Consider the following 16241-nt stretch of genomic DNA (forward strand, 5'->3'; position numbering starts at 1 on the left):
AATAACTATATGTGGGAACTGAACCAAATTGTAAATCGGATATCATATAAATTAGAGCAAATTATCTGAATAGCCACTAAACTTTTTCAATAATGAAGATTTGGCCATTAAACTATTAATGGTACGTTTTTACCCACTGAACTATCAAAAGTATAAAATTCGACCGTCTAATTCCACCATTAATTTTGCTAGATATAAGAGTCCACACGATTTATGAGACATACTATTAATAGTTATATATGGTAGAATCAACGATAAAATTAGACAGAATGAACCGAAATTATACTTTTAATAGTTTAATGGGTACAAACATACTATTAATAGTTGAGTGGCCAAAACTCGACTATTTAAATAATACAGTGATTACTTTAATAATTTGCTCTATAAATTACGATTGGACTTGCATACATCCAAAAAAGGAAAAAGACCTTAACTACTACAACTTCACCACTTAAAAAAAAAAAGAAATTCTGTAAATGTGGAAAAAGGTGAACTAACTAAAACGAATTGTTGTCTAGCTATTGCATGGATGAATAAAACAAGTCTTCAAACACGTTTGACAAGATCACGACTTCTGTCCGACTGCATGGAATGCTCACATCGAGCTATCTAATCTCTCTCGCGAACCTTGTTGTATACATATTGGTACCAAGGAGACAAGCAAACGCCGCCGTTGTATGTGCAAAACTCATCGCAGAAGCTCCGGAATGAATCATACTTAAGCAGAAAAACAGATAAAAAGGGGTTCGGAGGAAGGAATTACAAGGCAGAAGATCAAGCAAGATAACTATTATTACTTCTATTTCTTATATACGCAGAATTTTCCATGATGTCCCTAGTAGAGTCGGAAAAGGATTGAGTTTAAATTCAATCAGGCTTAATTGATATTGATTGTTTGTTTCCTTTTTCTCTTTTTGGAAAGAGAAATAAAGCAATTTTTTGCTCTATTTGGGTGTATAACGATAACGGTAAATTTTATCTTAGTCCAAAGTAACTACCAATTGAGCTTTTGACCAATAAAAGTGTTCCAAATAAAATTACAAAGTACAATAATTCGATATTAAGGCCGATTAAGGTTGTAGAGTCCTTATTTATCTATTCTCGTACTTTCGAATTGGTCAAAACTAATGATTGAGGAAGTTGGTCCAAATTGAAGTAAAGTTTCTTTGTTTACCCCTCCGATATAAAATTTTTTAGGGTTAAAAATAAAAAAACCCCTTGTGGTATATCTAATATACAGAAAAGTCCCCTTTGGTTTCAAAATATATAACACCTCATGTTTTGAACTAAATTGTAAACCAACAAAATTCGTTAAATTTAACGAAAATGACGGTTTCGGCCGTTAAACTTATCAGATTCCGTTAAATTTACCGGATTCCGTTAAGTTTTCCGTTAAATTTACCGGATTTCGTTAAGTTTAACGAATTTTATTAGTTTACAATTTAGTTCAAAACATGACGCGTCGTTTTGTATATTTTGAAATCACGGGGGCTTTTCTATATATTAGATATACTACAGGGGACTTTTTTGTTTTTAACCCAATTTTTTATAAGATAATGATCAACATATTGAAACGCCATGTAACAAGGGCAGAATACTTGCCTTATTTTCTTGGCAACTTTGTGAAATGGAAATAAAATTTTTGATAAGATAATGATCAGCGTATTGAAAAGTCATATCCATCTGGGAATAGCAGAATACTTGCCTTATTTATTGACAACTATCTATTCAATCAGGAATTCTACAGCTTTTCTCCATAGTTATCTATCATTTACTCACTAAGGCTTCTAAAATTATCTGATCACGCTGCAATGTGTGTGTGTGTGTTTGTCAAGTAAATAAACATATTGAAAACTCAAATCCGTTCGGATGCTATACAATGAATCAAATTCCCTTGTACTGAACATTTGGATAGTATAGCAGTGTAAGACGAATTGCAATTTGAACACTATGATAGTGTAGAATGAAACAAAAATCTCTATTAAAGATTATAATGGAAAGATTGTAACGGTTAAACAAATGATCCGATCACTTAGTCAATTCAATTTTAAACTTAATTAAGGTCAATGTAGAGGAACCTAATTCTGTAATATCCCATCTAATATAGCCTATATTTTCACTATCCTTTTTTTTTTTTAAGAGGATCAATAATGACTCCTCCCATAGTCCCAAACGAAAAGAGTTTTACCAAAATCAAACTATGCTTCATTGTCACTAGCATTTTCTATAGGGCCACATGCGGGTTTGAAGTATTTACAAATGGTAGTCAAAGAAATTCAAATTACTTGGACAGTGTTAGAGGGAATTTCCTACGATTTAGGAGTACTTATTCAGAATTTGCTGCAGAAGTACGCTTATGACACCAGATGCTGAGATCTTAGGAAACACCCCAAAAAAAATAGTAGCAAAGAAAATAAGATCAAACTTCAAATTTCTAACTAAACTCGCAGAGGTCCTTTATAGTGGGCTTAAGAACTGAAAAAACTGCATGCCATCCTGCTTGTGTTGGGTGCGCATTATCCCAAAAGAATGCATGTTTGGGTTTTCTACAAACTGTATACATTTGTTTTCCATTGCTATCCACATCTCCACAAGAATAATTTGCTATCCCTTGACAACAAGGAGTTAATGGAGCTTCTGCATGCAATTTTGCTGCATCAAACCCCAAAAAAAAAAATATTTGTTATCACTACTTCACGAATAGGAAGAGCACAACAACAAGAGAAGGCCCTTCAAAAAAAAAAAAGGAAAAAACCATTGTGCAAGTTGTTTTCTTGAGAAGAGATTTTTAGACTTGAACTGAGGTAATAACGCACTCTTACATAGTAGCATTGTGTTCTACGGAGGAAAAAGAAAGAAAAACAGGAAAAGCAACCATATTCTGGCATAAGATTTGTGTTAAAAGACGTACATGTAGTGAAAATATAAACTTAAAGCTTGTCTAAGGACTACTGTATACTATATTTTTTTTTTTTTTTAAAAAGACTCCTTTATATAAGATTAGGTTTTTTCTAGGATAAGCACACCCAAAAAAAGTAGACCTATTATAAAATTCTAAAAATATCCTTACTCTTTTTTTTGATAAGTAAGAAGATTTGAATTCAGAACCTCTTACTTATGACTCTTCCTACCTTAATTACCACCCGACCCTACCTTTCCCCAAATATCACTCTTCCTTACTTCTTATTTCACCTGCACTGCACGTTTTTGCTTATAATTTTCAATTTTTTGGCCCCATTTTTTATCCGCATAGAATAAAAGAATCCACCAAGATAAATCCTAGATAATTGAACAGGGTGAACATTTGAAAAACAGAAGAAACAACACGATCAAGAAAGTAAGATAAATCACCTTTGCGATCTTGAACATGTTGGATAATTGCAGTGAATGCAGCATCAAGATCAAGAATCTCGAATTGAGTCGATAAGCTCTCATTGTTCAGCTGTGCCACAGAATCTGCTAGAATGGAATTATGTAGTATAGACGCCATGTTTGCGGTGTCATTACATTGTTTGAAACCACTGCTTATTGTAATTACAGGTACACATCCTATTGGTGGCAGCGACCCCAGTGCTATTCTCTTCACTCCTAACTCTGAAATGCGTTTCAAGATCGCTACAAGTTTTTGCACCACACCAGGGATGAAAGTATTTATGAGATCCTGTGAATGAAAAACTGTGTTGTAAAACCATAATCATGCATCAAATTCATTTGCCACTGGTTGTTGTGTTACATCATTTATTAATTTCTTTTGGGTACCCTTACATTTTGTATTTTACAAGAATATAAACAAAGGTGTACCCAAAAAAATATACATGATTCCACATGGGTAAAAGCTCAATTTCCAGAAGCGGAAAAAATTATACATGTATCTTAGGGGCAGGGGTAAAACACAAAGAGCATTCAAAAGTAAAATAGGAGTACCAAAGATTGTAGCATATCTACAAGCATTCTATTTTTTTACCCCTAAGTTAGAGGGAGATTTCAAACCTTACAAAAATGGAGAGAGAAATGGAAGAACTTGAGAATCTTTAGACTTATGCAAACACTTTTCAAAAATTATGGTACTATTCTAGCTTGACTTGACAACAAATTGATTAATCTCCCAAATCCAAACCTTTTTCCCTTCTTTCTCCCTAAATGTTAGCCACATCCCTACGTTTCAGATACTCATCCTATCATCCAAAACCTCTAAAATCTCATTTAGATATCCATTGCTTCCGAGAATAGATTCTAATGCTACTTACTTATCTTTTTTAAAAAACAAAAAAAAAAGTATATGAAGTTCAAAGGGAAATACCATAGATAAATTCAGATTAATTTATGAATTTTCTATTTTAAAATTAACTTGAACTAAGCTAAACCTATGAAAATGGATCGAGTATCATATATAATGCTCCAAAATCGAATGGTTCTGATATATTGTAATTTTACCAAAATGGTGCCTCCTCTTGCTAAAAAAGCAGAATAATCGTTGCCTGAAAGAGTAACTAGAGTCAAAGAGTGTTCAAGGTCGCATTTTGAGTACACAACTTTCTTGATGAGTTCTTCAAAAAAATCAACTTGGGTGCTGAAATTAGGCACTGAAGACAATGTTTTGCCCACACCAGCCCCTCCAAAGGCAAAATTTATCCCATATTGCAAATCCTTCTTCTGTGCATTCCTCGTTCTATATGGCACTGGAGACTTTAGTCCTAAGAAATCCGCTGCTCATTCCAAAATATACCCAACCAAAACTCAGTACATCATGCAGAAACCAGCATGGAGAATATGCTAATGTCAAAAAACTCATATCATCTAGTTTTGAGAGAGTTCTGCTTAAAATTTATGCATGGAAAAGAAAAGTCTTGGCATTAACTGCGATACATTTCAAAATGGTAAAATCCCATCTTTCACCAAAAAAACTTATCTACACAAATAAATTAACATAAGATATTTGTAGCTAAGCTGGAAATAAATATTATGTAGTTGACTTACCAATGAAATCAGTCAGGATATGGCCGTCGGAGAATCGGCCGTCTGGCTTGCCTGGAAAAGTCAGTCCATAAGGTTTGTCCTTCCACATTTTTGGGAGATTTCCAGTATCAGCATAGGAGTCTCCGATAACAAAGAGCTTTTCAATCCCATAATTATTTTTACGTGATGATTTCTTACGATAACGTGAACCTTCAACACCAAATTCTCCTGCAAAATGTGATAAATATCAAACTCTTGTACAAGAATCTTATACAATCCCTACCTAAAAGCTAAGACAATCCCGAGGTTAAGAGTCCTTTTCGTCCATGAAAAGAATTGTGAAGCTCATATAGAGCTAGACGTGAATTTATAAAAGATTCTGTAATTTACCTGAAAATGTACCGTATATCAGTGTTGCAGACAGGAAAAAGAGTTGAACTTTCATGCTGGTGTTGTTTTGAGGAAACGAAGAAAGATAACAGTCATTAGGAATCTTACCCTTTTATAAGTTCGTTTTGGGGTGGATTTTTATGAGTAATGCTAAAATAAATCAGATTTAAATTCAAATATAAACGTTATCAATTTTTTTTTAATTTTTACTTATTATTATTTTTTGTATGTGAGAGATCTTGAATCCAAAATCTCTTACTTACAACCTTTCTCACTTTAACACCCAACCCAATCCTCCACCTATCACTCGAATGTTATGTTGAGAAAGCTTGCTTATTTTTAAAATAAAAAGGAATAAGAAGAAAAAGAATGAAAAAATAATTTTAAAAGTCATTCTAAGTATAAGAATACCAAACAAGGGAAGTGCATTAAAATATTTAAGGGTAGTATTGTCATTTTAAATGACAAGAGAGGTATGTGTAATTTTAAAAATCTCGAGGGAGCTAAATGAAATTATTAAAAATCTCAAGGGAGGTTTTTGAAAATTATCCCTCGAAACTAAAGTGGGACATATTTTATGCTTTAAGGACTAAACCAAATTTTAAATTTTAAACACTAAAGTGACCCATTTTGAAGCCAAGGATGTATTGGACTAATTCATCTGGATGGAAGATATATAGGAGCATTGTTTTCTTAGATCTATTATATTTATCGATTTCAGATCTACATGTATTTGTATTTTCTACTATTAGTGCAGATTTGTTTGAATAAAATGATCTTTTCTATAAAAAAAATATTAAAAAACATATTACGTAAAGTTGTTGCACTATTTTTTTTGGTGCATTGAGTCAATCACAAATAGATTTTCCATTAACTTTTTATTTTCCTAATTTCACACACATCAAATTACAAAAGTATTATAACAAATATTTTAAATAATAATATTCAATCCAAACACACATGGTTTATTTGGATTGAATATTATCTGAAAAAATTCTAGGTATCATTTATAGTAACATTTTTTGAATGTGATATATATGTGACGAAAAAGTAGTTCAAAAACATAATACTGTGAATATTAAAAAATTTATTTTCCAAATGATCTTATCCAAAAATTTCTTGACCATGTTCATAGGTTTTTTAAGTTTCGTGCTTTAAAATACATAATAAGCACACAAAATAAAGAAATGAATCCATTGTTATATACATTTCAAACGTTATCCTCCGTGCGTCAATTACGTAAGCAGTTGCTTACAAAATATATTGACTTCTCATCCTTATTCTCTAAGGGTTAAAAATAGAAGAGCCAACATTTGTATATCTTGACTTCTTGATTAGTAGGTATTGTAATTATAAGATTTTCATGAAAATTAATTCAAGCTACCATTAAACAATCTCTCTTTAATCTAAGGAGAGATGGATTTAATGACATGGAGAAAAGAGTGTAAATGAAAAGTGACGAACTTGAAAGTTACACCATCAAAAAAGGGAAAAAACTCTCATCAATCAAGATGCCCTGATGGTGCTTTACCATCGAACCAAAAACAAAATTGTGAAGGTTCTTTTGCATAGCTATCATGGGTGCAACGTGTCAGTTTGTGACTGTGGCAAGTGAATCTATTGGGATGTCACCAAAGATTTAAATAGTTGGCCTCCCACTGAAATGAACACTTGATTCAACATCATTCATCGAGCTTGCTAGGCTTCATTTCCTCCACTAGCTTCTGAAAAATGTCGGCAGCAGCATCAGTAGAAGCCATTGATCTTATAGACTATGTAATAAACCAAGGCAATGGAGTAAAGGGTCTTTCCAAATTAGGCCTAAAAACCATTCCTCACCAATACATCCAACCGCCAGAAGAAAGGCTAGACCAGAACCAAATAGTTGATGAAGAGTCAATACCAATCATTGATGTATCCAACTGGGATGATCCGGAAGTTGTTAGTTCAATCTGTGAGGCTGCTGCCAAGTGGGGTTTCTTTCAAATTGTTAATCATGGCATCCCACTTGAGGTTCTTGAAAAATGTGATGGAAGCAGGGCATAAATTCTTTGAGTTACCCAGTGAGGAAAAGAGGAAGTATTTGAAGGAAAATTCACCTACTCCCACTGTTCAGTTGAAGACTAGCTTTAGTTTAGCAGAAAAGGTTTTGGAGTGGAAGGATTTTCTCATGCATTGGTATTTCCCAGATGATGAAAGTGTTAATCTCTGGCCTGCTGTGTCCAAGTAAGTTCTTAATTTCATGGATCCTTTTTATTTTTCAGCGATTTACTGGGTAAAACTTGGGTAATTATTATTCAATGAAGAAGCAGAGAATCATCATGAATTTGGATTTTGCATTTAGATGTTTATCCTGATTCTTCTTAACATGGTGATTAACTGCTTTAGTTTGTTTGTTATATAATTAGCTTTGGAAAATTTTTATTTGTTCAAATCTATAATAGTGGACTCTGACAGTTAATAGTAGTGGGATGGAATGGAACCAATGGTTAGTTTTATGAATTGTCTAATTATGCAAATTCTGTAATTATGCATTCCATTTGGATACAAAAGCATGACGAGTTTGCCTGAGTTGTAATGTTAGATTGAGGAAAAAATATATCCTATCCGTTAAAAGAGTAACAATGAATGTTCAATATAACTTGCACTGTTGTTTTATTTGCACCAATTGTTTTGACACTTTATAGCAGCCTTATTGATGCTTTCATGGTCTTATTCTTGTGTTTGTTGTTCTTTATCTTGTCATAGTAAACTTGACATAGCTATATGTCAATAACTTACAATGAAAAATGTAGAATTGAGAGAACAGAATAAGCAGCAGACATGGAACTAAGAAAGCGAAAGAATGAAGAAGGAGAAAGCTAAAGACTAAACCTATTGTGTTTCAATGTGCTTTGAATATTCAGTTACAGGCCTCTATCCTATTAAACTGGAGAGGATTCTTCAATCAATATCCTTTGTGCTATTTAGCTTAACCTCAGATGTGGAACTCTGATAAGATGGTATAAGTTTTGCAGATATGCTGGTTTATGGCCATTAGTTTAACTTATGCCTTTTTGTTTTTTTTTTCTGATTCATGGATGAGGACAATGAAAATTTCATCAGAAAATTGAGAATCATATTCTGTTTCATGTAACTTTCAAGCACTATTTATATAAGTCCTCTCTTCAACAAACTGGTAGTTCCTATGGACTTTTATTAACAGCACCAAGTTAACCAGATAGAGTTCATAGGTACTACTGTACTTCTAGTGTAATTGGTTAACTACCCTTTGTCATGTAATCTATTGAGCATGAGAAAACATGAGATATTGTTCTTTTAATGATATTAGGCATCCATTCTTGCAAAGATCCCTTTATAGTATTCCTGTGAAACATGAAGAAATATTTAAGGTGTTTAATGAATCATAGTAGCTTCGAAAATGTTACAGCAGAAAAGACTGAACATCACTAAAGTTAGGGAAAATCAAATTTTTAATCTTCCTGGAATTCAAAATTTGATTCCACCCAGAAACTATGAGTGGATCAGACATCTAGATACTACATTTTCTTCTGCTTTATGTCATTGTAGTTCCACTTTATTTGGTGTCAGTAATTGTCCTTGATTGTGGTTTTCTGATTTTTATGTTTCCAAGATCTCCGTCATTCTGGTGGCAAATTATTTTTTTCTTACTTTTTACAGGGATCAGGTGTTGGAATACATAAACTGGGCAAAGCCTGTAATCAGAAAGCTACTAGAGGTGCTATTGAAAGGGCTTAATGTGAAGGAGTTCAATGAATCAAAAGAATCTCAGCTTATGGGTGCTCTTATTGTCGACCTCATGCACTACCCCTTGTGTCCAAACCCTGAGCTTGCTGCTGGAGTTGGTCGTCATGCTGATATCTCAACCATCACAATCCTTCTCCAAGACGATGTAGGTGGCCTATATGTTCAGGGAACAAGAGCTGATCAGTGGATCCATGTAACACCAGTCAAAGGGGCACTCGTGATTAACATAGGCGACATATTACAAATTGTGAGCAATGACCGTTACAAGAGCATTGAGCATCGTGTGATTGTTAACAAAAGTAGAAATAGGGTTTCAGTGCCAATCTTTCTGAACCCTAAAGATGATGCAGTTGTTGTTCCTTTTCCTGAATTGCTGGAGAGTGGAGAAAAACCAATTTATAAGAATGTTGTCTTCTCAGATTACTTCAACTTCTTCTTCAGCAAAGGCCCTGAAGGAAAGAAGACTCTGGAATTTGCAAAGGTATGATGTACTTCCAATTCTATGAGGCTTAGGAAGTTGCAATACAATGAATTTGGGCTATAATAAGGATGCAAGGTGTTCTACCATGCAAGGTGAGAAATGAATGCTGTCTTTACTGAGGTTCCATTGCTTGTCCTATCTGTTTCTCCATTCCATAAGAAGGAATTCAAAAGTGATTGATTTTGTTTCTTTATGAAGATATGTAATGATGTTAGATATACAATTAGACAGATTAGCCTGAAATCATGAAGTGGAAGATGTATATGTAAGTTCTTGGGCACATTTCTGATGGGGAGTAGACCATCAGATTTTTCATGAAGTTGTATGTATGTTCTTCCTCACTCTTTGTTTTTTCTTTATTCCCTGCTTTCTTGTCATTAGCATACTGTTTTGGCGTTAGATGAGCTTATGCCCTATTCTCTACTGTATATGTTGTCATGGGCAATGCCCCTTTTTCCTTGTGTAAACCATTCTTAATAATCAAGAAAATTTTTGATGTTTTCTTAAAATATAGGTATGGGGGAGAGAGTCAACAGATTAGTAACTATTGCCAGCTGCTTATAAATTTAAGATATGGGACTGTGTTTAGATGGGATCCCTGCCTTCTCCTACCTGTTTCCTACGAATTAAATTGAAGTCATTCACTTTGTTATCATGTTAGAAATTGGAACTTGCTTGTTGCTAGATGCACCTTATATCAGGCGTGTGAATTTGGAAGACTGAATAGTGATTTTTGAGCTCTAAAAGATCCACTTGAAACCATCAAAGTGGAAGTTGTAGTCAAGTTTCAATTGGGGATTCCACGAAGGAAACCTTTTCTATATTCATGTTCAGCATTTTTCTTTACCTGTTTCTGGAAAGTAAATTGGATGTTTTCAAGATGCAAGTTACTGACTTTAACATAATATGCTTCTCAGCCTCTTCTGAATCAGCCAAATCCACCATCTTATTTTTCAAGTTTACCTCAACTGTTGGAGCCTTCACTGGAGCAGCAACCTGTTATCAAAATGGCCTTGTACGCTAAACTTGTACAGAAATGGGATGCTGTCATAAGGCTGATAAATCTTTGAAAGCATAGCTTACAAAAGAACGTATAATTTGAGCTAACAAATGTACAATCACCTCTTAAATACATTTCTAAACAGTCAAGGAGAGTAATACAATGCATCCAATATGTCTATTGTTTTTGCTACTAAAGGCTAGAAAACAGTTGTTCATATATTTGAAGTACTTCCAGTTATGAACCTGTGCATCTCTGGCTTTTGCTTGTCATTTTTTCATGTATCTTTGGAAAGAGACGATTTTCTTGAATCTTTGAAGATGTCATGTTAAGGGCAAGCATGGCAGATACTATCTTTTGTGGTTTATTTGAAAAAAGTATCACCGATGCTAATCGCAAGAAAAATTATTCAATGGATCTTATATCTGTTTGACTCAAATGTTTGTAATGTAAGCCATAATTTGGAAAAACGGATAATGTAGGCCAGTATACTGAATTTCTAACTGTTGGAATGGGTAGTGCTTAACCAAACAGTGGGACAGAGCTTTGCATACTTTGCTTCTGTAACTAATCAGAGTCCTTATGTGAAGCATGATTGAATCTAAAAGGAGTGAGAATTTTATGTTGAAATTGAGAGTGATTTTCTGTCTCATGAAACTTTTAGGATGCATCATCTGGATTTTTTTCCCTTATGGACACTACTTTCGGCTATAGTTCAGTTTAAATCAGTTTTATTTGACTCTTCTGCATTATTTATATCTGTCTGCGGTATTCTAGGCTAACTAGTATTTGTTAGTGCTACTCTAGACATCATGTATTGGGATAGATGAAGTGTGCTACTAAAATATGAAGGTATTGCAATGTGAAGAGCTACTCAAGGGATTAAAATGTGAAGGCGTTTGATGAAGCAAAAAGAATCTCTCCTAATGTACGCTTTTACTTTCAACCATATTTTCTAACCATTTTGTCCAAATCCTGAACTGACTTATGGAGATAGCCATCATTCTGATATTTAGATCATCAGCATCCTGCTTCAGGATGACATAGGAGGTTTTTACATGCGAGGAACAAGAGTAGATCAGTGGATCCATCTTAGAATTGTGTGCAATGATAATTGTGTGCAATGATCAATATTGGTATCTTAAGCATCGCAACACTATTAATGTAACAAAAAACTGAGTGTTCTTTCGCCTACCATTGTCAACCCTGCAGCTAATGCAGCTGTTATTCCTTTATCAGATATTCTACAGAATGGATAGAAGCCAATTTATAAGGATGTCGTCCGGTTGGATTAGTAATACTTCTTCTATACGAAAGGACATGAGGGAAAGTAGACAATTTGGTTTGCTGAGTTGTGATGCTAAGGTTTATGAAAGATGGGATTTGGAGGATTGAGGCTGAGCTTCGCATACCTAAATTATCTGCTAAAGCTCACATGCCAGCCCAAAGGGCACCCTTTTCTACTCACAGAAATCCGCAAAGTTTGAAACGAAGTTCTAAATAAGCTTCGTCACAGATTACAACAGATAAAGGCAACACTCCTGTAAGTACTATTACATAGAATATCAACTATACCATTTGTTCCTTGTTTCGGAATGGCTTAACTTCTGAAACAGTAGGAATAACTGCATTTTAGTGAATATATAGACAAATATTGTGCAACATATATCCTCAATACCTGTTTAATAGATTTTTTTTCTCTCAGATTAGTTCAAATTCATTGCAGTGAGGACAAGTAGACAAGAGAGTTGCCTAGTTTACAAATATATCCTGTTCAAGGAAGCTTATAGAAGATGTCATTAATTTATTTGGAGCTGTTATGGGAATGCAAAGGTAAATTAGAAACATGTTGAACCTTGAGCAGGTTTAAAGTAATAATAAATCCATATATAGATTGTGTGAGATATGTAACATTTTCTTCTTTGGGAGGTATATTGATTCAATCAAAAGAACAAGGGGCAATGTGCAAATGGGGTGAAATGCAAAGGATTACTTGAATTACCCAAAGCCGAGTGACATGTAACAGCTTCTGTCACCAAACTATCACAAGAAATTGGACTGACTCCAAAACAAGTATACAAGATAATAAACAATAAGTCTTCCCAAAAATTTCTCACTCAAAATGGATGATACGCAACTGCTGGTAGAGTAGTGGTACAGTAGTGGTTCGTGAGATCCAAATCTCTGATCTAGAACTGTACTGAAAACTATTCTTGCGTTCTTCCATGGCTATTAATAAGAAAATACCAGACTCTGCTTGATTTTGGAATTTCAATAATTAGTTTCTGAAATGTCAGCAGCGTCTGTTGAATTTGAACTCACTGATCTCATAGACTTTGCAGTAAACCAAGGCAATGGGGTCAAGGGTCTATCCAACTTAGGCATAAAAACCATCCCTCAGAAATACATCTTACCCCCTGAAGATAGACTAAATCAGAACCAGATAGCGCAAGATGAATCAATAGCTGTCATTGATGTATCTAACTGGGATGATCCAAAAATTGCAGCCTCAATCTGTGAGGCTGCAGCCAAAAGGGGTTGCTTTCAAATTATCAATCATGGCATCCCACTTGAGGTTCTTGAAAATGTAAAGGAAGCTAGGCACAAGTTCTTTGAGTTGCCAGATGAGGAAAGGAGGAAGTATTTGAAGGAAAATTCACCTACTCCCACTGTGCAGTTGAAAACTAGCTTTAGTCCTCTTGCAGAAAAGGTTTTGGAGTGGAAAGATTATCTTACGCATTTGTATATTCCAGATGATGAGAGTTCAAAATTATGGCCTTCTGTGTCCAAGTAAGAAGTTAATTTCTGCCACCATTTCTTGTTTTGCTTCTTCCTATATTCCAAGAAGCAGAATTATGTAGAGTGCAGTCCATTATCATGATATATGTGTTTTCTCCAATTACATTTCTATGCAGATTCTTTTAGAAAATATCTTTCGGTTAGGTATACATGGTTTAGTTGTTTCTTTAACAACTTTGATCTTAATCAACTCAAGAACTATAATCAGGGGAAATAAAAAAGCATTCGTTTAATATATCCTCTTGTATTTTGATAGCTGATGATCAATCGACACAATCAATCCATGCCTACCTAGGGTAATATGTGATAACTGAAGTAGTTAGATTTCTGTTGTATTGGTATTGAAGAGAAACATGCAATTTGGCAAATCATCATTGCCTAGTTGTACAATCTACGCTCGTCACTAAAAAAGAAATTATAAGGATAGCCAGTATATAAAACCTTAGATGAAAAGCAGTCTGCTTTCTCTCAAGCTTTATCCAGATTGTGATGTTTCCCCTTCAGTGCTTTACCATGCTAACAAATTAGAATACATGATTACTGCATACAGAAGACTACAAAGTTGAGCTGACAGAATAAGAATTTGATTATGAAACTAAGAGAACTTAAAGTGATCGAGAAAGAAGCTATTTGATGAATAGAATAACAGCATGATAATTAGATGAAGGGACTTGTAGTAGAACCAACCCTGATGGATTAACTGCTTTTCAGACTTTGAAAAACCCTTTCATATAGCTTTTACTGTAATCAGCTACTGTAACACCTGCTGGAAGGTCCAGAATTGAAGAAACTTTCCTACGTGTTGCGTTTCTGTTGTCGGCAAGTACTACCAAGCTAAAAGTCAATATTGAAGCAAACTACAAGAGGCTAGTTGCTTTAAGCTTATGGAAGTGCTGCCTTATCTATTGATTGAGAGCAGAAGATAGCTAAGGGGATCTCCAACGGTTGTCAAAAGTACTAGTTTGATTCTCTTTGCAGGGTGTAAAATTAAAATTATCAAAAAATAAAAAGTTGAATGGAAAAGCGACACAGAAGAGTGAGTCTTGAGTTTAAGAAGCTTTTGTGGATGATATAAAATGACCCTGGATTCTGTAGGCTGCCGATGTATTCCACTGAATAAGATTATCGAACTCTGAGCTTTATAAAGGGAATTAATCGAACCCAGAAGAAACTGAAAGCTGCTGAATTCCAAACAATTTTCTACTGAAATTGAGAACGACTTTCCAGAGTCTATGCTATGTCCTGCCTTCAATATCTTGATGAAGGTCAGGGACCTTCGTACTATGCACATCATTAAGTAGATAGACCTGAAGAGTAACTCTGCACTTTCTGATATTTGCCTTTTCTCAAATACTGCATTGTAGTATAACTGGTCACTGCTATAACTTATGGGGATCCTATCTAGTGTAGAACATAGGAACTCTTACTATGGCATTACCATCAGCCATCAAATCCTAATACACCTACCTCTTCGAGATGCACCCTTTATTGGCCAAGATTCAATGGGAATCACTCTGTTCAAAATTTCAAGCCTGAATCCAGTGATTATACTAGTATTCGCTCAGCAAACAGCAACAATAACGCCATGTAATACTGGCTCAGACATTGAGAAACAGACTCTGCGCATTTCTATGTCTTGCTTCTATTATGTTCATATGTCAATTATATCTATTTCTGTTATCTGCATCTTGTTAGCTAACTATCGAAATTTTTTGTTTGTTATAGAGATCAAGTATTGGAGTACATTAAGTGGGCTAAACCAATAATTAGAAAGCTACTTGAGCTGCTTCTAAAGGGACTTAATGTCAAGAAAATTGATGAAACAATAGAATCTCAACTCATGGGTTCCCTCTATGTCAACCTGGTTTACTATCCCGTTTGTCCAAACCCTGAGCTTGCTTCTGGAGCTGGTCGACATTCTGATATCTCCGCCATCACTATCCTCCTTCAAGATGATGTTGGTGGCCTTTTCGTGCAAGGAACAAAAGCTGATCAGTGGATCCATGTAACACCAGTTAAAGGGGCACTGGTAATCAACATAGGTGATGTACTACAAATTGTGAGCAATGATCGTTATAAGAGCGTTGAACATCAAGTCACTGTTAATGGAAGGAGAAACAGGGTTTCAGTGCCTATATTTGTTGACCCTGCAGCTGACACAGTTGTTGGTCCATTTCCAGAAGCCCTGGAGAGTGGAGAGAAACCAATTTATAACCATTTTGTCTACTCAGATTACTTCAACTACTTCTTCAGTAAAGGGCTTGGCAGAAAGCAGACAATTGAACTTGCTAAAAAATAATGTTCAGCCAATAAATGTAAGGTAGTCTCAACTGAAATAGCACAAAATAGTGTGTTAAGCGAGAATCCTACCCTTGTTCTTTATGTCTCTTGATCTGATACGTTGTTTGCCTTTATCCAAACATTTCTGTAGGGTTAAATCCCAGTTTTAGTTCTTAAACTTCAATTTTGGATATTTAATTTTCTAAAGTATAAAATTCGTCCCACTTTAGACCTACTTGAGAATTTGGAATTCTTTAGTTTGTTTTTATATTAACAACGATATTTTATATGTTGCTAGATGTGCCATTTATAAGAACTCAGAATATTGGAGATTCTAATGATGATTTTGAACTATATTGGAGATCAACTTGAAATAACTAAGTGGAAGTTGTTTGTGAAATTATATTCGAGTTTAGACCGATAAATTTTTTGTAGGAAGCTTTATGTAAGATCTTTGATCACCATTTGTTTTTCTTTTCAATTCGTTCCAAATTTTTCAAGTCAGCAACAGTATCTTTCCTAGATAATATTACTAATTAATTTGACATGCTATAATTGTCAACTTAC

General features: G+C 34.4%; 2 protein-coding genes and 1 pseudogene across 3 annotated transcripts; 2 read left to right on the forward strand and 1 right to left on the reverse strand.

Annotated features, from left to right (window-relative positions):
- Positions 1-3241: 3241 nt before the first annotated feature.
- Positions 3242-5401, reverse strand: LOC113741153 (GDSL esterase/lipase At5g03610-like). The gene is made up of 4 exons (XM_072046813.1): positions 5347-5401; positions 4978-5184; positions 4435-4706; positions 3242-3661 (listed from the first exon to the last, which is right to left on the reverse strand). The coding sequence occupies exons 1-4, from the start codon at positions 5399-5401 to the stop codon at positions 3242-3244; spliced, it is 954 nt and encodes a 317-aa protein (XP_071902914.1).
- Positions 5402-6783: 1382 nt separating this feature from the next.
- LOC113725059 (feruloyl CoA ortho-hydroxylase F6H1-3-like) lies at positions 6784-9936 on the forward strand (annotated as a pseudogene).
- Positions 9937-11988: 2052 nt separating this feature from the next.
- Positions 11989-15814, forward strand: LOC113741161 (bi-functional coumaroyl CoA and feruloyl CoA ortho-hydroxylase F6H2-1-1-like). 2 transcript variants are annotated; one of them, XM_072074104.1, is made up of 4 exons: positions 11989-12138; positions 12301-12428; positions 12929-13385; positions 15120-15814. In XM_072074104.1, the coding sequence occupies exons 2-4, from the start codon at positions 12389-12391 to the stop codon at positions 15691-15693; spliced, it is 1071 nt and encodes a 356-aa protein (XP_071930205.1). In that variant the 5' UTR covers positions 11989-12138; positions 12301-12388; the 3' UTR covers positions 15694-15814. The 2 variants fall into 2 exon arrangements, with proteins under 2 accessions (XP_071930205.1, XP_027124444.2); XM_027268643.2 differs by lacking the exon at positions 11989-12138 and having other exon boundaries at positions 12173-13385.
- Positions 15815-16241: the final 427 nt, after the last annotated feature.

The sequence above is a fragment of the Coffea arabica genome, chromosome 1c (assembly GCF_036785885.1).
Source record: "Coffea arabica cultivar ET-39 chromosome 1c, Coffea Arabica ET-39 HiFi, whole genome shotgun sequence".
Lineage (NCBI taxonomy): Eukaryota > Viridiplantae > Streptophyta > Magnoliopsida > Gentianales > Rubiaceae > Coffea > Coffea arabica.